The 22,316-nt window shown below is 40.9% G+C and overlaps 1 protein-coding gene across 2 annotated transcripts in view; it reads left to right on the top strand.

Moving 5' to 3' along the window:
• Window positions 1-1,395: 1,395 nt before the first annotated feature.
• The window catches only part of SNX3 (sorting nexin 3), a 32,639-nt gene continuing 11,718 nt past the window's right edge, over window positions 1,396-22,316 (top strand). Inside the window, exon 1 of one of the 2 annotated variants that reach the window (XM_008156478.3) lies at window positions 1,396-1,870. In XM_008156478.3, coding sequence (XP_008154700.1) covers window positions 1,709-1,870 — 162 coding nt within the window. In that variant the 5' untranslated portion in view covers window positions 1,396-1,708. The remainder of the gene's footprint in view (window positions 1,871-22,316) is intronic. The other variant, XM_008156416.3, reaches the window with a different exon arrangement.

The following is a 22,316-nucleotide window of genomic DNA, read 5'->3' as shown; positions in this document are numbered from 1 at the left end:
AGACAAAAGTGTAGAAAAGCAAGCAAAGAATTTATTGACCACAGCAAAATTATACATAGAAGAGTGAAACAAGGAAGGGCATAAAAGAAGCAAAAGGAGAGCCTAGGCTGGGCTGCTTTGGCTCACTGGGAAGCCAGAGAAAAGGGGGAAAAGGAGCCTTAGAGACAGGTTCAGGGGTTAGACCCGGATGGGCTGCTGCTGCCCGCTGCTTCCCTGGTTGCAAGCCTCAGGGGGTCACTTGGAGGTTAGGGGATACATGTGGGGGAGGGGGAGGGAAGAGAAGGAGCGGTAGAAGGGAGGAATGGCCAGGGGTGTGCTTCCTGAAGGGAGAGCAGCCCTGGGACCTTCATTTTCAGGGGTTTTAAAGGCTGGGCGGTTAGGGGAGGTCTTAAGGGCAGATCAATAGAATATCCATCTGCTTTAGGCTGATGTCCCAAAATGAGATTTATTCTCTCAATCTGTCTGTCCTTGGGTGTGGTTGGCAAATGGGACTTAATTGGATTTCTGTTATCTGTCTCCCCGAGTTGGAAAATTTAAACTATTTACCCTCTAGTTGGGGAGGAGTGCAAACCATTTCCTTTTTTAAAAAATTGTTTAAAGTATTCCATATAGTATTCCATATATCTCCTTTTTTCCCCCATTGACCTTCCCCCAGCCTCCCCTACCATTTACTTTTAAGTGTCCTTGGTTTAGGGAAGATAGAATTTACGAAGTGGCCATAAACTGCTGTTTAACCATCTGTCTCCGCTTTCCCATTCCACTCCTCCTGAAATTTTCCTAGTTCCTTACTATCCTGTAACAACTGGGATTGTGTGGGAACTGAAGGAAGAAGTTGCAGGTCATCCAAACATAGGCCATTCAAGGCAGGTTTTAGCCTAGCTACTGTATGTTGTTTCTGAGAGCCCACCAGTCAAAAACGGTTTGATCTTAGTGCTATGATCTCATGAGTTTCTTGTTTGTTTGTTTATTCCACTCCTACTTTACAGCCTTCAATTGATCAGATCAGACAGGTGTCTGGTGAAACTCTCGAAGGTGATGTCAAAGTCACTGAGGCATTGGTTACGGGTTACCACGAAAGGCACAGTCCGTGGTACCAGGTGAGGCGGTGGATAGGTGGGCAGAGTTAGCGTTGGCAGCTCGGTTCCGATAGCCAGGAAACCACGCCCACCTCGCCGTTTAACTTTGGTCCCGCAGTTCCCCAGGGCGAGAAGACCCTTTCCCGTGTTTTCCCCACCGCTCCAGGCCCCGGGAGGCCGCAAAAAGACAGGAAGCGCCGCCCCCGCTTCCCTGGGTCCTGCAAACCCCCTGCCACATTCCCACGGCGACGCGCTCGCCCGGTGCATTGTGGGCGCTGTAGTCCGGCCGGAACCTGCTTCTGACTACAAGTCCCGTGACGCCGCTCCTCCTCCACCTCCTCCGTCTGGTCCGCAGGCCGCCTCCGCGGCCTCATCAAGGCCTCCCGGGCCGGGCGCGGCATTCCGGCGACTCAGCGGTCTCTTCCCTGAGCACGAGAGGCGGAAGCCGGAGGGGCTCGGGGAGGAGCTTCGCGCGCGGGGTGAACGCCCGCCCTACGTGCTCGTTCGCCTCGCGACCGCTGCGCGCGAGCCCGGTGTCCCCGCGGCAGCAGCGGCGGCGGCGGCGGCGGCGGCGGAACGCGGCGGGGGCGGAGGGAGCCCGCGGAGGCGGCGGCGGCGGCTGCACCAGCGACATGGCGGAGACGGTGGCGGATACCCGGCGGCTGATCACCAAGCCGCAGAACCTGAATGACGCCTACGGGCCGCCCAGCAACTTCCTTGAGATCGATGTGAGCAACCCGCAGACGGTGGGGGTCGGCCGAGGCCGCTTCACCACCTATGAGATCAGGGTCAAGGTGAGGCCGTCTACCCCAGCTCGCGGTGGGACCCTTCCTGCCCCCTCGGGTCGCCCCCTGCCGACCCAGGAGCGCCTCCCCTCGGGCAGCCCAGGCCGGGATCCCCGGGCTGACTCGGTAGGGCTGCCCTGTCCGCGGGCGGGGTCCTGGGCCGGGCTCCCTGGAGGGCTGGGCTGGGCTGGGCTGGGGGCTGCAGAGGGAGCCGAGCCCGGCGCTGGCACTGGGAGAAGGTGCATGGAGATCAGGACGGGGGTTGGGCGCCGCTGGCCCCTCCAGCCGCGGATCTGGGAGTGACATTTGAGTTGGAAAGGGGTAGATCTTTCGAGAACACAGAACGCAGCCTTTCGGGAAGGGAGGTAGATGTGACTGAGATAGGGGGTTTGCGCAAAGTTGAAACCCTCCCAGTTTTCCTTTCTTGGACACTTTTCCCCAGCGGTGGCCGAGCCAAGCTGGTGGCTTTGGGCTTTTCCCAAGCCTCCGGACTAACCTCGGTGGTACACTCTTGGAACAGAATCTAATGGGAGTTCACAAAAGTCTGACAGATTTGGGGTGGCTGAGCCAGGTGAGAGGGGTGATTGGAAGTGATATTGACCTTAGCGTTCCGGGCCACCGTGGTCGGGGGTGTGGGTGGGGCGTGTTGCCTACCTCACAATCCAGAACCACGACGCTTTAACAAAAGCCTGTCCAGTTAGGGATCTTGCTCTGTTCATGTAGAGGTTTGCACTTCATTGAATGGATGAATCAGCTGAAGTAGAAACACACAATTTCATGACTAGTATTTCTTGGCAATAAGTAATTCAGATGATTTGAAAGATGCTAATTGAGAATAATGCTTCACTTTCTGTAGTTCACGCTCATGTATGGAAGTATCTTTAAAAATCAACTACATAAAATGAACCCGGCTGTTAAAGATGACAACAACAACAAATTATTTTATTAAAAATTAAGCATAGTAAGAATTTAGCTTTAGAGTAATCAAACCTTACATAACAAGTTACTATTAACATTTAAATGGAATAATGTCTTCATTGACTTACCCACTTTTTGTGTGGTAAAAAAAAAACACATGAAATTTATTATCTTAACCGTTTTTAAATTCACAGTTCTGTAGTGTTAAATATATTCACATTGTTGTGAAACTTACTTTAAAAAATGATTTACTTACGTAGTTTTGCTAAATTAAATATCATCAAACTTTAAGATATGAAACTAACAATTTAATGACACAAGCTACTCATACCTCCCTACAGATATGTAAAATGTGACCATAAGCAGTCTTGTTATAGTGAAACTGCAAATCCAGGCTCCAGTGTACCTAGGGAAGTACATTACCACCTAAGCCTACTGAAAAAGTGAGGTCTTTTTTTTTTTTTTTTTTTAACTTTTGGAATTACTTTGGATTGTCTTAAATATGTGGCTTATTGTTCACCAAAACAAACTTCCTCTTTTACCCTTATTCACCAAGCATGTTTTCCTTTCTTTCTTTTGCTGAAACAGAACTTGGTATTCCTGTTTCTAAACTTCCATAGCTAGTACTTCCTGTCACACAACTGAAGTGGAATCTCCTGCCTACACTTCCTCCATTTAATAACTGAGTTTATCTTACTGAGTGCATTACGTTAAGTAGACTCTAGCCTGATAACTTAATTATTTTAAAAATATATCTGATACTTGGTTACCAAATAGCTGATGTGACACTTAAAAGTAAGTTGTGCTTTATGGTGTGATCATTTGCATTTTAAAGGCAATAATCTTAAGAATGATTACTAAGTTATAGAATTAACAAAGTGTACACATACACAGGTTTGTATTACCTAAAACAGTTTGTTGTATGTTAATGACTGTTAGAATCAGAAATGCAAGTGCTCTATGAGAAAATGTAATTGAGTTTCTAATGCTTATAAAATGCCATTGTTGCCCTAGCCAGTTTGGTTCAGTGGATAGAGTGTCGGCCTGTGGACTGAAGGGTCCCAGGTTCCATTCCTGTCAAGGGCACATGCCCAGGTTTCAGGCTCTATTCCCAGTGGAGGGCGTGCAAGAGGCAGCCAATCAATGATTCTCTCTCATCATTGATGTTTGTAGCTCTCTCTCCCTCTCCCTTTCTCTCTGAAATCAATAAAAATATATATTAAATAAATAAATAAAATGCCATTGTTGTTTCTCATAATATGTAATGTTACTTAAAACTCAGGATACCATGTAGTAAGATATTAGTCTTATTTTAAGCAGCATATGGTTTTTGAGAACAAGTACAGTCTTGTATTAAGGCAGAATGGCCAGTGAAATGAACAGGTAAATCATTTTGTAATGACTTTTATTACTACTTTTCTACACTGTTGCTGCTCTCCCTAGTCTCTGCTACCTGCCTTTTGCTATTAAATTTGCCATGTGGCAAACCATTTTATGTTTCAGAACTTGGGCCCTTAAACCATATTATAGTTACTCTTTAATTCTGGTCGTGAGAAAAATGTTCAGTTTTATAGAATCTGATTGAAATTACTCTAATTCACAGAGTAATTTTATCTGGATGGTGGCACTTTAGAATGCAAGTTTCCCAATCTCCATTTATCTTTTGGTTTGAGGATAGTGTTTAAGACTATTAGGATCCCTTGATTAGTATCTTCGGGCTTTTGAAAATAATTGGTGGTGGTAATGTTTTTAAAAATTGTTCTAATGGGTAGGTACAGCAGAGAGCACCATAAATAATTAAAGTTTAGGAACGCTCAGGGTCTAGAATTATTTTGGCATATTAAAGAGAAGGCTAAAGGGAAAATTCAGTCATCGTTTATGAAGTTTGCGCTATAATGTAACTTAATTTTCTGGAGATTTTAATTAAGATCTATTGTACCTAGAGACAACTGTTTCGAACAGGAATGAAGTTAAGGATCTTTCTTGAGCTCTGAGATCAAAGACTCAATTTATTATTTATTAGCAGAGTAGGATACAAAATTTAAACTCTACTTCCCCTTGGTAGAATAGGTATCCTAATAATAGTGCCTACCTCATAGGATTAAGTGAGATAATGCACATAAATCCCTTTAGCACAGTGACTGGTACATAATCACTCAAATGTTACCTCTTTCTCTTTTTTAAAAAAAATTTTTATTGACTTTATTGGGGTGATATCGATTAATAAAATTCACAAGTTTCTATTGTACAGTATCATCTGTATATTTCATCGTGGTTCATTCCTTAAAGTCAAGTCTCCAAAAGGTTACCTCTTTCTAAATACAGATATTTTCTAAAAGTCAGTAACCAGCATAGCCCTGACCAGGTAGCTCACTTGGTTAGAGCAAGCATGTCAAACTCAAAGGCTAACACAGGCCAAATAAACAAGGATTAAGTTTCTGTGGCCCCCCAAAAAACAAAAGCTTCAATTTTCATAGATATGTAGGTTTATTTCGATAGAGACATGCTGAATACAAAGGGCTAAAATAAATGAGTAATTGTTAACATAAAATAATAGAACATTTGAATAAAAATTAATATTTTTTCTTGAACATTAACTTACCAGACACTGAATAACCGCACAAATTAATAAGAGTAACACAAACCTATTTTTCTTGTTCTATGAAAGTGAAATATTTCCTGTTGCGCACACCAAACAAGTCGGTCCAAGACTAATGACGTGGCAATTGGCTGCTAAAATATTCGCTGCTAGGATTAGTGGAGAGAAATGGTGCGCCTGCATGTAAGGTGTGTAAGGGAAATGAATGCAACACGATTATAGTAATCAGTCATTATCAAATGTTGTAGTTCATTATTAATAATGATGTATAACAGGATATTGTAAAAATTAAGTTACAAAATTTTTATTAAAATGTTTTTTACATACCATTGCAGCCCGCGGGCTGCGAGTTTGACATGCTTGGTTTAGAGTGTAGTCCCGATGATCCTGGGTGAGGGTGCATACAAGAGTCAACCAATGAATGCATAACTAAGAAGAACAACAAATTCATGTTCCTCCCTCCCTCTCTCCCTCTTCTCCTTTCCCTCCCTCTTTCTCTCCTTCTCTCTCTCTCTAAAATAAGCAAAAAAATAAATAAATGAAAGTCCGTGATTAGCTACATTTTCTGTGTTAATATGCAGTTGAGTTATTAAAATGTTAGATTATCTTATCAAGAAACCTACGTGGCATGAAAGTATACTTTCATTGAGGCTAATGTGATATTTTAAAAAAAGCCATCTTGTCTAGTACTTAATCAAGTAACCTTTTTTCTTTAATGTTTTACATTTTTATTTTGTGTGATTCCGTGTGGAAGTTGTGATGCCATTTAGAACAGTAAATTTCACATTTAAGATTTTAAAAATATTGAAAAAATACTCCATATTTTAAGGTAAGTATGGTTCTTATGATTTTACTGTACTAGTATTTTTTCCAGTTTTATTGAGATATAATTTATATATAACATTGTATTTAGGGTGTACAATATAATGATTTGCTATATGATGTATTGTGAAATGATCATGACAATAAGTTTAGTTAATACTTACCATCTCACATAGTTACAAAAGTAGCCTTTTGAAGTTGAGGCATATTAAAATATAAAGCTGAACAGTACTGTTTGCTAATAAAATTATGACAAAGATGGTTAATAAAAGTAACATCTTGACAGCGTTTGCCTTTCTAAACCTGTGTTGGTGATTTTTCTTTGGGTAAATCCTCTCATTTTTGTGTTTATTTGTTAATCCTCACCTGCGGATATTTTTTCCATTGATTTTTAGAGAGAGTGGAAGGGAGGGGGAGAGACAGAGAGAGAAACATTGATGTGAGAGAGACACATTGATTGGTTGCCTCCCACATGTGCCCTGACTGGGGCTGAGGATCGAACCTACAACCCAGGTACATACCCTTGACTGGACGTCGAACTCGAGACCCTTCAGTGCACCAGCCAATGCTCCAACCACTGAGCACACCAGCTAGAACTACAACTTAGTTTTAATGAAAGAAGGGAGGCATTGACTATTTTCAGCCAAACCAGATCTTTTTGCCTGTTTTATACCATCCATGTCCATATTCCTAAGTAATAAACATGGAAGTAAGCCAGAAGTCAAGGAAAGATGAAATACATATCCATTTAAGAAAAATCTACATTTTATTTTTAAAATATATTTTTATTGATTCCAGAGATGAAGGGAGAGGGAGAGAGAAATAGAAACATCAATGATGAGAGAGAATCATTGATTGGCTGCCTCCTGCACGCCCCTACTGGGGATCAAGTCCACAACCTGGGCATGTGCCCTGACTGGGAATTGAACTGTGACCTCTTAGTTCATAGGTGGATGCTCAACCACTGAGCCAGCTGGCCAGGCTGTTTACAGTTTATTAATAACCCTACTCTGCACCTTTAAAGTGGAAAGTCTAAAAGGGCTTAACTTTTAGCTATCATGGTGATTCCAAGTAGTAATAGAGATTTTCCTCTACTCACCTTCGTAATCATGCTTATCCCCCAAAAAGGCACTCAACTGTTTTTTAGACACTTTGACATTTGTACTATATTATGCTGCTTCCCTGTAAGCAGAGTCAGCAATTTTTCAAACATTAGACAAGAAAGATGGTGTTCAATAAAAAGCAATATTATAATCTTGTTACTGCTGTTTATTGATTCCTTAGATAAATGACTTAAAGCTTTCAACCAGAGTCCTACTTCTTTAAAGAAATATTTAACTTAGGAATTTGGACATGGTAGTAAAGTGTGACATTGGCTGTAGCTTGCTAGAAAAGGTGTATCAATTAGAATATAGTTTTGGCTGTTCTCACAGAGACCTCAAAAATAGAGGTGTTTTTTTTTCACGTTGAAGAGGTCTTGGGGGCAATCCATGGCTTGTATTGTGGCTTCACCACCAGCTTCCAACATTACATCCACATTCTAGCCAAGGGAAAGGTATACCCCTGCCCACTGACACATGTTGCCACAAAGGAAGTTGGAAAATTTAGTGTAGCTGGGCAGCCATGTGAAGAAAGGAAAAACAGACACTGTTCTTTGCTTTCCCACAATAGCAAATACTAAGTGATTGGGATCGGCTTTTTTAAGGTGTAGCTTTAGCAACATTCTGGTCATCTAATTCTTTCGTCTTTTTTGCTGATATCTGAAATTTCAGAGTTTTGAGAATGTTCACTAGATTTTGAAGAAATAAAGTTGAGCTCTCATTAGTTTTGTTAATCTTTTTTTGTTTTTTTTGTTTTGTTAATCTTAAAATGTGAATGAATTTTGATCCTTTCCTGAGAATTAATATTGTTGAATAGAGAAAGAAGGCAAGCATGAAGAAATGGCATATCTGATAGTGGTATATCATGGGACTGAGTTAGGTTAGAGGTACTGAAAGTAGATAATTAACTTTTTTTTTTTTTCTCCCTTCAGTGACTGTTTGAAATTATGTGGGCATTTTTACTTAGGACCAGCATTTTAGTTTGTGACATTAACTGATGGAGTATGTAATTTGAGTCACCAAAATAAGTGAGATGATTATCTCTTACCAGAAAATCTTAGGAAGACTTCAGATAATTTTTATAAAAGCTCTTTGTGTCAAATAATATTGGAATGATCACTTTCCAATTCTTTGGTTTTAGACTTTGATTTTGTCACTGGTGTCTATTTCCTTGGCTTTTCTAAAGTTATTTCCACCCCTGTCCCTGTCCCCTATAGCTTGTTTGCTTTTCATTCCTGCCCTTGTGGTATGAGCTTCTCTGTTCTATAGTAAGTTTGGGTATTCTAATCTATATAGAGTAGGGATGGAGAATTTTTTTTCTACCAAGGGCCATTTGGATATTTATAACATCATTCCTGGGCCATCCAAAATTATCAACTTAAAAATTAGCCTGCTCTTTTGATCAAACATTTAATGAACTCACCTCTAATGCCTTGGCAGGGCCAGACCAAATGATTTCACAGGTCTTATATGGCCCATGGGCCAGACATTCCCCACCCCTGATATAGAGGAACGAAATATTATGACATACTAGAGGCCCAGTGCATGAATTCATGCACCAGTGGGGTCCCTCGGCCTGGCCTGCAGGTTTGGGCCGAGACCGGCTCTCTGACATCCCCCGAGGGGACTCGGATTGCGAGAGTGCGCAGGCCAGGCCAAGGGACCCCACCGGTGCACCATCGGGACTAGGGAGGGATCATGGGAGGGCTCCAGGGCGTGTCCAGCCCGTCTTACTCAGTCCCAATGGGCCGGACCGCAGCAGCAAGCTAACCTACCAGTCAGAGCGCCTGCCCTCTGGTGGTTGACCGGTCGACTGTATGCCCCCTGATGGTCAGTGCACGTCATAGCGAGCTGTTGAGCGTCCTTAGCATATCATTAGCATATTACGCTTTGATTGGTTCAACGGACGACCGGGCACTTAGCATATTAAGCTTTTATTATTATAGGATAGAATCTCAAAGCCTCCCCTCCTTGTGTCTAGTTCTTAGTATCTCAGTATCTCACTCTTGTCTTGCCTTGCCATTATTGGTTATCTTCAGGTGGAAACAGAAGTATGTACAAATTTTATCACCAATAAATCAACAAACAGCAAGTGTTGGCAAGGATGTGGAGAAAAGGGAACCCTTGCACACTGTTGGTTGGGAATGCTGATTGGTGCAGTCACTGTGAAAGCAGTATGGAGTTACCTCAGAAAATTGAAAATTGAACTGCCTTATGACTCAATGATTCCACTTCTGGAATTTATTCTAAGAAACTCGAAACACTAATTCAAAAGAATATATGTACCCCTGCCCAGCTGGGGTGGCTCAATGATTGAGTGTAAACCTATGAACCAGGTGGTCACTGTTTGATTCCTGGTCAGGGCACATGCCCAGGTTGCAGGCTTAATCCCCAGTGAGTTGGCATTCAGGAGGCAGCCAATCAATGATTCTCTCTCATCATTGATGTTTCTATCTCCTCCCTTCCTCTCTGAAATCAATAAAAATATATTTAAAAAAAAAAGAATATATGTACCTCTATGTTCATTGCAGCATTATTTACAATAGCCAAGATTTGGAAGCAGCCCAAATGTCTGTGTCAGATAAGTGGATAAAAAAGCTGTGGTACATTTATACAGTGGAATACTACTCTGCTGTAAAAAGGAAGAAAATTTTATTGTTTGCAACAGCAAGCATAGACCTGGAGAACATTATGCTAAGTGAAATAAGCCAGTCAGAGAAAGACAAGTGTCATCTGACTTCACTCATGTGGAATTTAATGAACAAACTGAACTACCAAGCAAAATAGAGATAGAATCATAGAGAACAGGCAGACAGCTCTAGTAGGGAGTGGGGGTGGAGGGATTGAGCAAGAAAGAGAACTGATGGACATGGACAACAGTATGGTGCACTGGCCTTGGTGTATCTCGAGAGGTGCAAAGTCAGTCACTGCCTGTACCCTGCCCGGGGCCACATGGCATGAGCTACAGAGCAATCTACAGATGGCTGCTACCTGTGCTGGGCTTGGAGATGCCCAGAAGAGGCCAAACTGCCATCCAAGGCTGATTGCTGCTAGAGCCACTTAGCAAGAGGTAGCAGGTAGGCAGAGGCCAGATGCTGCTTGTTTGAGAGATTGTAGGAAAGTTTGAAGCATGAAGCAAGAGAGGTCATTTGTATGGAAAAGTGACTGGAAATGGCTTGCGTGGGCCCTCAATTTGAGTGGGACAGGGTCTCAGGGAATCACTAGGGCTGGACGAACAGTGTGAGCCAGGTTGATGGAGACTTAGATCTGGTGCCTACATGCTGGCTCAATGGGGGGTGGGGATTTAGAAAAGGAACAATGGCCTCTGCCAGCACTTTTGTCTGGCAGAAAGCTGCCTCCCTACTCTTGCCCTGATGCCAGACAATTCACTTACTCCCATTATATCCCTGGTTCCTTTCAAGCTACTGCCCCAGCGCTGGAGCTCAGAGGGAGTGAGTCAGAGTAAATCCATGCTTGGGCCCTTCAAGAGGAATGCCCTAGGACTCCAGCAGCCCTCTGTCTCTCTCAGCCACAATCCCTGCTGGGTTTTACAGTCAGAAGTTATGTGGACTTCTCTTCCTGGCTCTGGAACCCTGGACTGGGAGGCCTCTTTTGGGCCTGGGACCCCTCCTCAGGGGACTTCTGCAGCCAAGATATCCTTCCCAATTTTAAACCACCACACATGGTTGTATGACCAGCCCAGTCTGTGTTTCCACTGCTCTCACCAGTCTCGATGTCGCCTCAAATACCTAATTGTAGGACTTCCATTTGACTAGATTTCAGGTGATTCTGAATGATGGTTGTTCTGTAGTTTAATTGTAATTTTGTTGTGGCTATGGGAGGATTCGAGTATTGCATTTACCTACACCGCCATCTTGACCAGAATCCTGTCTTTAGCTGGAGAGTTGGCATGTCTGGCTCTCACTTGGATTGCCTTATTCTCTTCCACATAGCCTGTCATTCTCCAGTCAGCTAGACTAACTTCCTTATATGGCAGTCTTAGAATAGCATTCTAAGAGGATGAAGATGGAAGTTTTGAGACCTGAGTTTTCAGCTCTGAAACTTGCTTATCCCTTCTACCACATTCTGTTGGTCAAAGCAAGTCATAAGGCTAGTCCAGATTCAAGGGGTGGGGAAATATACTCCATCTCTTGAAAGGAAGGAGCTTCAAAGAATTTGTGACAACATTACTTCCTAGGAATGTCCACATGCCATAGTTGGTGGTGGTACTTGTGACTTGGGTGACTTTGTAGGCAGAATAATGACTCCCCAAAGATATCCACTTCCTAAACCTCTGAACCTTACATAGCAAAAGTGACTTCAAAAGTGTGATTAAGTTTAGAGTCTTGAGATGAGCACATTGTTCTGTATTACCTGGTTAGGCCCAGTGTAATCACAAGGGTCCTTGTAAGTGAAAGAGATAGGAGAGTCAGCCTTAGAAGGAAGTGTGGCAGTGGACACAGAGGTTGGAGTGCTGTCATTGTTGACTGTAGATGGAGGAGAGGGCCATGAGCCAAAGAATGCAGCCAGCTCTAGAAGCTAGAAAAGGCAACGTAACACATTCTCCCTGATGCAGCCCTGATGATACCTTGATATAGCCCAACTAGAAGCCCAATGCATGAAGACTCGTGCAAGAATAGGCCTTTCTTCCCCTGGCAGCCGGCACGCGGCGGGCTCACTCCAGCAGCCTGTGCAGTGGCGGCGGGGGTGGCAAGTGTTGTGCACTCCGACGCCACTTCCTCCTCGCCCTCCTTCTCCAGAGAGTTCCTCTGTGCAGCGCTGGCACTCCAGGGAAGGCACGGAGGGGAAGAGGTGAGGGGAGCGAGGTAGGCGGGGAGGACTGGAGAGGTTGGGTGCGTTAGTACGTTTCACTTTCCCATTGTGAAAGTGGGATGCAACTGGCCCCCTTCCTCATCCTCTTCCTCCTCCACCCTCTGCCTCCTGCCCGCCCGCCCTCCCTCCACACCCATTGCCCCCCCCCCCCTTTGATTTGGCAGGATAGGGAGGAGGGAGATCTGATAATTTGGGTTATTGTGTAGGTGGCCTCTTTCATCTATTCAAAACAAAGCTGAGCCGCCTGCCGCTGCAGCCATGGCCGCCACCATTGCCCCTTGGCTGGCCCGGGGCTCCCGGGGCGCGCTAACTGTGCACTGAGCAAGCTACCATGTGCGTCTGCGCCCGCAGGGCTGCTCCAACGCTAGGGTTTTGTTTACCAGAGCAGCAGGGCAGGGGTGGGGTAGAGGGAGACGCCAGACACTGGGAGCTACGACCTCAGGCACCAGAGGGTTGCCTCTGAGGCCGGGGGCTGAGCCACAGGGAGGCTGCAAGGACAGTTGACAGGTGTGGAGCACGGCAGGGAGGCCCTGAGGAGGCCCAGAGTGGCTGGGGTGCAGGGCTGCCACCATCTTTATCAGGTTAATTTGCATACTCACTCCTGATTAGATGTGGGTGTTGTGAAGTGACAGTCAATTTACATACTTCCCTTTTATTAGTATAGATGAGACCCATTTTGGACTTCTGACCTCCAAAATTGTAAGATAAATTTGTGTTGTTTTAAGCTACTAAGTTTGTGGTAATTTGCTACAGCAGCAATAGGAAAGTAATAAGAGTGACCATGCTCCTGTCTTAAAGATCATTTCCAACAGAAAGAGACACTCTAGACTCCAAGAGAGTGAGAGTCACTAGAGACTTGGTTTCAGCCTGACACTGATCCTTGATCATAGGCCACAGCCTTATCTTTCTTCTTTCCCATTATAATCTAGTACTGTTGGTTCTCATTATCACTCCTTCTAGTCTGCCAAGATGCTTTACCAAAGGTGTGAAAGATATTTTTTTTTCTCATGGAAAAAGTTGAGTGCCTTACTTAAGTTAATAGGCTGTAAAGAATTATTTTTCCAAATTAGAGAGAAAATTACTAAAACACTGAATATAAGAGAAAGAACCACATAACCTTTGATAAAGTTGTTTATGCTTCTGTTGTGATCTAGTGCCCTTGAATGAGAGAGGGTTAACTTCTGAGACTAGACAAGTGTAAAATTATGTGTACCAGGTGATGAATACTTTAGGTTATGGGCTCTTGATTAAAATTTAACTTAGAAATGTTTCATTCTTTGTCAGGCCTTTGACCCTCCATAATTCCAAATAAGGTCTTAGAAGTATAGTATCTTCCATTCACTGCACACATTAGGAGAAAAGTACCTTGACTTTTGCAATTTATAATTCTAGGGCTCAAAGTCTAAAATATACTTAAGTATTTCTGTCCGTAAATGTATAACTTCACAATTTCTTCTGATATCACAGTACTTTTTTGAATTTTGAGAAGGAACCTCCATCTTAACTTCAGGCAGAATAATAATTTAAAATGAGCAAGAACATTATTTTCTAAAACGTCTGCACCCATTTGTGATAAGACAGATTTTATCTTTTTGTGTGTGTGCTTTATTTATTTGCCCTATTTTTCCGTGTATAAGACGGCCCCCACTTTTCCAACCCAAAATTAAGAAATCACTATTTTAAACATAAAACAAAACACATTTTTATTTAGTAATTACCGCAGGTAATGTTTACATACCAGTACTATGATATTATGCAGCATAGCACCTTATTCAGTCTCTGTTGCATCACTGTTCTCTTCTTCATCACTATTAGTTCCAGTTATATCAATTTCTTCAACTTCTGTTGTATCACTGCTGTCTTCTGAGTCACTGTCTATATATGTGAGATCATCCTCATAAACTGGTGGCATTTTCTGAGCTAACTTTGTTCATGTTCTCATGGCCAACCCTTCTCTCCTCATGAAATTGAAGCACCACCATTTTGTCTTTCCTGTAAATCAACAATGTTCATTTCACTTGCAAACATTCTTGCCTGACATTGAATAAGCTTGGTTGACACACATAAGCCACTCTGGTGCTGCTCCATAATCTAAGTCTTAAGGCTCTGCTCCAAGTTTACCCATTTTGTTGGTTTTCCTCTTAAGGCCTTCTTCTTTTTTGGCATCTTAAGGAGTTGTTCTTCCTGTTTTCTCCACTGTCTGATCATACACTCAGTGGGAGGAGGTCCAAATTGTCTCTCTGCAGCTCTATATCCATGCTCTTTTGCATAGCTGATTACACTCAGTTTGAATTTTGCAGAATAAGACAATTGCTTACCAGTATTTATCTTTTTATTTTTTGACATCTTTATGGGCTCAGAATGCTATGGTTGGTCCCTGTTGGATCTGTGCACTCTCCATCTCCACCTCCAATTATGGCATCAGCTGATGTCAGTAATAATAAGGCTCGTGATTGCAGGAAGTCTGTTTGACAAGGTATGGGCAGCTACATGCAGGTGTGGCTCCCTCCTCAGCTGACTTCCGTATATAAGATGCCCCTCAATTTTCAGTCTAACAATTTTAGAAAAAAATAGCATCTTATACATGGAAAATATGTTTTTTTTTATTCTGTATTTTTTTCCTGATAAGACAGATTTTAAAAATCCAACTTAAGAAAAGATGATGAAGTATATAAAAATCTGTATCAAGTATGTAAGGCATCCAGAGCTTCTATATGAAGAGTATTCAAGAATGTCAAAAGCAGCCTGGCCGTGTGGCTCAGTGGTTGAGCATCGACCTGTCAACCAGGAGATTCTCCATTAGGGCACATGCCCAGGTATCGGGCTCGATCCCCATTGAGGGGTGAGCAAGAGGTAGCTGATCAATAATTCTCTCTTATCAGATGTTTCTGTCTCTCCCTCTCCCTTCTTCTCTGAAATAAATAAAAATATGTGTTTTGTTTTTTTAAAAAAGAATGTCAAAACTAAGGGAGCATAGTAGAAAAATTATAACTGTAGAATATGACAAAACTTTCATAAAATTAAGAAGAGCTTTGTAAGTTGAATTAGGTTATCAGTTCTGAATATAGTTAAGTGGATTATTTAGAAAAATGTTATTTTATCTGCCTTACTCTATAGCTTTTGATCTGCCTTTGTCTAAAATTGGTCTAATACAGTAACCTTTAGCCAAATGGAGCTATTTGAATTAAAATGTTAGACTCAAGCTCTACCTGGTTTGACTCAGTGGATAGAGCATTGGCCTGTGGATTGAAGGGTCCTAGGTTCGATTCTGATCAAGGGCACATGCCTTGTTGTGGGCTTGGCCCCCAGTAGGGGGCTTGCAGGAGGCAGCTGATCAATGGTTCTCTCTCATCATTGATATTTCTATCTCTCTCTCCCTCTCCCTTCCTCTCTAAAATCAATAAAAACATATTTTAAAATGTTAGACTCAAACTACCTGGAATTGAAGTTGACTTGTTTGTCTTGTCTTTAGTTGATTTTAAGTTATATTGACCTCGAATATACAGGGGGGTCATATATGAAGGGATCAGTGTACACAGGGCTTTTTCTATTGAGTTTCTTTGACCTTTTTGCCCCATCTCACTGTGTTTCTGGTCAGTAGTCGCAGTCTGGTCACTGGGACCCCTGCGACAACCTCCACCGTGTGCACCAACTTCACACAGACCCCGTTCTCTGTGACAATTAAGATAGAACAGCTTTTAATCCAACCAAAGGTTAGAGACTTATTTTTTTGATAGGACCATTTATTACCTTAGGAAGTTGCTTAACTAAAGTGACCTGGGATGAGAAAAATAGTGCTTTTTAGAGGGCATACTACCTTTTTTTCTCTTCAGTCCTGTCCAGAACGGTCCCGGTTGGATGTAAGGTCTGTGGTCCCCGACAGAGTTCAGTTATATCTGGAGAAATCTGTAGGATTAAGTAAATATTCATAAGCAACTATGAGTGAATTTTGCCTTACAGTAGAATTGTTATTCCACAAGTCCATTAAAGGTTGCTCATTGAAAAACCTTGCATGAGCTTGTAAATGAGTCTTGTTGCCAATTCACAAATGAAGAATATGGACAAAGAAGGAAAAGTATATGGAATTACTTGGTTCGTGCATTAAACCAATCTAGATAATTTCTTCTCTATTGTTTTGGAAATTATACCATAAAGGATACTTCTTCTAAAATAGCGGGAAATTGTATCACTGGAAGGCCATGTACTTTTTTTTTTACAAAACTAAACCAAATACCTTGGCTTAGTGACAATCTACATTTCAAAGGTTCACCAGACTAAAAGCTTATTCTTCACTTAAATGACTTCTCCCCAGACATATTTAGAGTTCATCTAGGTTATAAACCATATCTCCAGTTATTCATGCTGTTCCAGATTGGGTAAAACAAGTATCAAAAGTACTGAAGGGAGAGGTAATAGCTTAAGCACTTCTCAGCTTATCCTTTATCTCTAGATGTAGATATTTGGAGAAATGCAACCGTTTAATGAGAACTGTAGTGGGGCATCCATTTACATCTCTTAGGATTGGTTGAATAGAGTATGGTCTATTGAGTATACTTTTGATGTCGTTGCCAGTCTCTCTTTTCAAATGTACACGTGACACTATCTGAAGAAATACTAGAAACACCTAGTAAACATTTTTCTAATATCTTTTGTTAAGCTATATTCAGGTGATCACATTATGAGGCTTGGTTTTCTGCTTAGCTATCAGTGATAATCGGGTTACATATAGGGTATCTGTGAGCTGCTGACTTTAATAGGTCAGCCTGTGTAAGTGTGTAAGACTCAGTTCTTTGGAGACTAATAATGTGGCAGTTTCCTCCGCTTAGATGTGAAGGGAGCACTTGTTTAAGAGCTCTGTAACATGGCTTCAGAAATCTGTTCTTTTCTCATATAATGTCTGGATTCCTGATGATTTTACTCCATGTGACTAGTAATACTTTGTGGGAAATGGCTGGTTTCCCTTTAATTTAAAATAGCGGTTTAAGGGTATCAGGCATACAGACCTCTTATAACATTTCATCTTTTTGGAGCTTTGTTTCTGGTACATGATTAGAACAAGTGTACAGTAACAAAATAATATTGAACTGTCTTCTTCGGGTTTTTAGTCTTGTTCTTTTCTAGTTTTCTGAACATCTCAGGTACATAAACAGTCCATCACCTTCATGAGCTACTCAAAATGATCCTCCTCTTGGAAATGAAAAGGCAAGATGCACAGAAGCTTGAGAGGTGCCGTGAATTTCTCCTAGGGCAAGTACAACTACTCATGGCTCCATCTTAGCCATGTAGAGTATAAGTCCTCTTCTGGTTTTGCATTTTCACACTGTACTTAGTAGAGTAGAGCTTTCCTACAATAAGCCAGTCTCCTAATGGTTAAATCAGGCAAATAACTTCACCTAAAAATGTGAATTTTCCAAGAAGCTTTAAATTTAAAACTTCATTCTGTAAGGTGTTTTTTTTTTTTTTTTAATTTAATTTTATTTTTATCTTATTATTATTTTTTTTAATACTCACCTGAGGATATTTATTTTAGGGAGAGTGGAAAAGAGAGGGAAAGACAGAGAGAAACATTGATGTGAGAGAAACACATCGATTGGTTGCCTCCTGCACGAGCCTTGACTAGGGCCCGGGCTGGGGAGGAGCCTGCAACCGAGGTACATGCCCTTGACCAGAATCAAACCCGGGACCCATGGATCTGCAGGCCGACACTCTATCCACTGAGCCAAACCGGCTAGGGCTCATTCTGTAAGTTTTAAATTTAGCTGAGTAAATTCCAAATAGCACTAAATCCTATATAATAAAAGCCTAATATGCAGATCGACCAAACGGTGGAACGACGACCCGTCGCTATGACACGCACTGACCACCAGTGGGTAGACACTCAATGCAGGAGCTGCCCCCAGGCCTCAGGCCAGCCAAGGCGGGGTGCCAGCAGGGCCCCCCGGATCGCCCTGCCAGTTGCCCCACAGATTGGTCCTGATCGCCAGCCAGACCTAGGGACCCTGTCCATTCACGAATTTCATGCACCAGGTCTCCAGTTTTATTATAAAGGGCAAGTGCAAGAGTAAGAAAAACTTACAATAAAGAGGAAGAAAGGTAACTTCATTTTGAAAAAACCTGGCTTACCTAACTTTAACAAAGTGATTCAGTAATAGGACAATATGCCATCTGATGTGATACACTGAGAAGGCCAACATTCCTGCATTAGGAACATTCCTGTCCCAAATGCAGAACATGAAGCTGGTCATGAGGAAACAAACACAGATGTCTGGCCTGCACTCTTTAAAATTGTTCATGTCTTGCATGGCTAAAAGGCAGGAGAACTGTTCTAGATTGGAGGAGACTAAAGAGACAATGAGTGCTTGATTCTTAAAGGGATTCTGTTTTTTTAAGAGTTATGAAGGATGCTATTGGGACAACTGGTAAAATTTTAATATGGGCTGTATGTCAGCATTTAATGTGCTGTATTTGGTCCTTGTTCTGTGGATATACAAGAGAATGTCCTTAGGAAATGCACACTGAAGGACCTAGTGGTAAGGGGTTATAATGTCTGCAGTTTACTCTCAAATGGTTTAGCAAAAATAACGGTAGAAGATATACAAAGTAAACATCACAATAAGAATTGGTTAAAAGTATAAGGAGAGTGTTATAATATTAGAACTTTTTGCTAAGTTTTAAAAAGACACAAAATGGGTAATGTAAGAAAAACAAAGAAATAACTTAAGACTTACGATGCGATTATTGTGTGATGGGTATAGTTCTAAGAATGTTTTATGTATTACCTCATTTTATCAAGACAACAACTGTATGAGATAGGATTATAAGAATATAGTTTCCCAGCATTACAGATCTTATTTATTTCAAGATATTTATATGATTTCCCAAGTAGTAGAAAAGAAATCATCTAGGTTAATTTAACTTCTAAACCATCTAATTTTATATACTTTCCACACTATTTATTATTTCCAGTTTATAGATGAGCAAATTAAGAAACAGGGAGATTAAGTTGCCCAACTCACATAGCTAAATGGTATTGCTGGAATTTAACCCTAGACAAAGACTGAGCTCTTAACCACTATAATATGGAATATTAGGAAGTGTATACTCATATACTGAATGAATCTCTGAGATTTTAAAGTAAGAATGAGAGTTAGTAGGGTTACTAACTTTGATTTTCTTCTCCTATAAAAGGAATAGTATGACTATTGTGTCAAAAGTTTTATAAAACAGTATATTAAAAATCTCAAATTTGATTAGTCTCATGTTTCTTTAATTCGAGCATTGAGTGTTTTACATCTATGTTTTCTCTGTTATTTTTAGTCTCTATTTCAGGGGTTCTCAAACTTTTTAAACAGGGGGCCAGTTCACTGTCTCTCAGACCGTTGGAGGGCTGGACTATAGTTTAAAAAAAACTATGAACAAATTCCTATGCACACTGCACATATCTTATTTTGAAGTAAAAAAACAAAACAGCAAAAACACCCGCATGTGGCCCGCAGGCTGTAGTTTGAGGACGCCTGCTCTATTTCATTTATTTCTGCTCTGAACTTTATTACTTCTTCATTCTACTTGTTTTGTGTTTTGCTTGTTCTTTTTCTAGTTTCCAAAGGTGGAAGGTTAGGTTATTCATTTGAGATATACTTCTTTTTCAGTGTGGACATTTGCAGCTATACATTTCCTCCTAAGCACTGCTTTAGCTGCTTATTGTATGATCTTTGAACCAGTCTGATGTGGTATGGTAATAATTTCTATACTTGTATATAAATCATCTGGGGAACTCTTTTTATTTTTATTTTATTTTCCAGAATGTTTGTTCACCAAGCATTTTTTAAAAGTAATTTACTGAAAGTATTACATATGTCCCATTTCCCCCCATTGACCCCCTCCAGCCCCCACCCCCCCCCCCCCCCCCCCCCCAGGCCCTCACTGCCCCAGTTGTCTGTGGCCATGGGCCATGCATATATGCATACAAGGTTCTTGGTTGATTACTTCCTACCTACCCACCCTCCCCTGCCTTCCCTCCGAGATTCTGCACTTTGTTCCATGCTTCCATGTCTCTGGATTCACTACATTCATCAGTTTGTTACTTAGATTTGGGGAACTCTTTTTAAAGAGCCCATTCCACTAAAAGCTGGTTTAGTTGATCTGAGATCTGAGGTAGGACTCCGGACTTTTTTTTTTATTATTATTATTAATGACTACCCAGATTATTACCATTGAAAACTTATTGCGCTGTACCTCAATGTATTTGTGCACTTTTCTATATTTGTGTTATACTTCCACTTCAGAAATTGTTTTAAGCTACTCAGGTAATTTTGAAGTTTACCAGGTTGAAGAACCACTGATGTCTTTGATTTTAGTAGTTGAGGTAGGATATGGAGTAGAGATTTTTGATTGACTTATTTTTGCTCTTTTAACTTTGTGTCCCATATTTTAGATGTTATAAATGTTATATTTTGTAAAAGCTATATAAAATTTCATTTTACGATTGTAAGAATTTAATTAGGTTTTTTAGTGTTGTTTTGCTATTACATAAACACTGCTAATGTAAACCTCTGCACCAATATCTTTTTGCATGTGGAAATATTTGTAGGATTAATCCTTAGTGAACTTCTTGGCTCAAAAGATATATGCATTTAAAGGAATGATATGGGGAAGTAAAGTACAACATAGGGAGTATACTCAGTAATGTAGTTACTATGCATGGTGTCATATGGCTACTAGACTTATCAGGGTGATCATTTTATAAGGTATGTCAATGTCTACTCACTATGTTTTACACCTGAAACTAATACTGTATGTCAACTCTAATTGAAAAATAATTTTTTTTAAAAAGGGGTGAAAAATGTCACCAAAATGGCCTCCTTACAGGTTGTGCCAAGTTTTCACTACCATTAGCACGTATTTTTATTTATTTATTTTTCTTTTTAATGACTTTTAAAAATATATATTTTTATTGACTTCAGAGAGAGGCCGGGAGAGAGAGAGAGAGATAGGAACATCAGTGACAAGAGAGAATCGGTTGGCTCCCTCCTGCATGCCCCCTACTGGGGATTCAGCTCACAATCCAGGCATGTGCCCTGACCAGGAATCAAACCAACACCTCCTGATTCATGGGTCAAGGCTCAACCACAGCCACACAAGCTGGGCATTAGCAGGTGTTTTTAGTTGTTTTTATCTCTCTACCCTTACTGTCACTGGGAATTAAATTTTAATGCGTGCCTGTTTGATATATGAAAATGGGATCTTACTGTTTTAACTGGCATTTCTTGTGTGAGTGAAGTTGGGTGTTATTGGCCATTCATTTTTCTGTGTTCTGCCTATTTTATTTGTCAGGTTATTCATCTTTTTCTTTCATTGTTTTCTAACTTATTTACCTTTTAATGAAATTACCTCTTTGTTTTATGTTGCAGATATTTGTTCTTGGTGTTTCAACTTTATTTTTGTTGATTATGTATGGTATTTTTAAGCACATAAATTTATATTCCCCACCTTACCTAGCACTATACTCTATTATAGATGCTCCCAGAATGTAATAATAGTTGAATCCTCCCAAAACTGTTGGAAAGAATTATTATCCTTACTCCTCTTTCTTTAAAAACAAAAACAAAAAACCAACGTAGAACATTTTATAAGTGTTAAGTTGAAAGTGACCAGTCATAAGAGTTTGTAATCAGTGGTGATAGTTCATTGGCTTAAACAAAAAACCTGCTTGTTTTCCATTTGTATTTTGATCAAGTTGAATTGAAATTCCTTGTGATGATCAGGAAGACATTGACAGGCAAACTTACACTCTAAAGCAGAGGTCCTCAAACTACGGCCCGTGGGCCACATGTGGGTGTTTTTGCCGTTTTGTTTTTTTACTTCAAAATAAGATATGTGCAGTGTGCATAGGAATTTGTTTATAGTTTTTTTTAAACTATAGTCCGGCCCTCCAACGGTCTGAGGGACAGTGAACTGGCCCCCTGTTTAAAAAGTTTGAGGACCCCTGCTCTAAAGTAGTGAACAAATAATATTAAGAATTACTTGATGTGACTATCAAAAGTATGGCAGTCTTTATACAAAGAGAAATCATAGCCAGCTGAGAAAACTAAATAAAAGAATTTTCTTTAAACTAACCATGATCCTTTTTTAATGTATAATCTGTCAAACTATTAGCTAATCATAGAAAGGATTGGATTTTTTT

The sequence above is a fragment of the Eptesicus fuscus genome, chromosome 10 (assembly GCF_027574615.1).
Source record: "Eptesicus fuscus isolate TK198812 chromosome 10, DD_ASM_mEF_20220401, whole genome shotgun sequence".
Classification (NCBI taxonomy): domain Eukaryota; kingdom Metazoa; phylum Chordata; class Mammalia; order Chiroptera; family Vespertilionidae; genus Eptesicus; species Eptesicus fuscus.
Note: the sequence above shows the minus strand (reverse complement) of the source record. Positions and strands in the feature narration are given on the sequence as shown.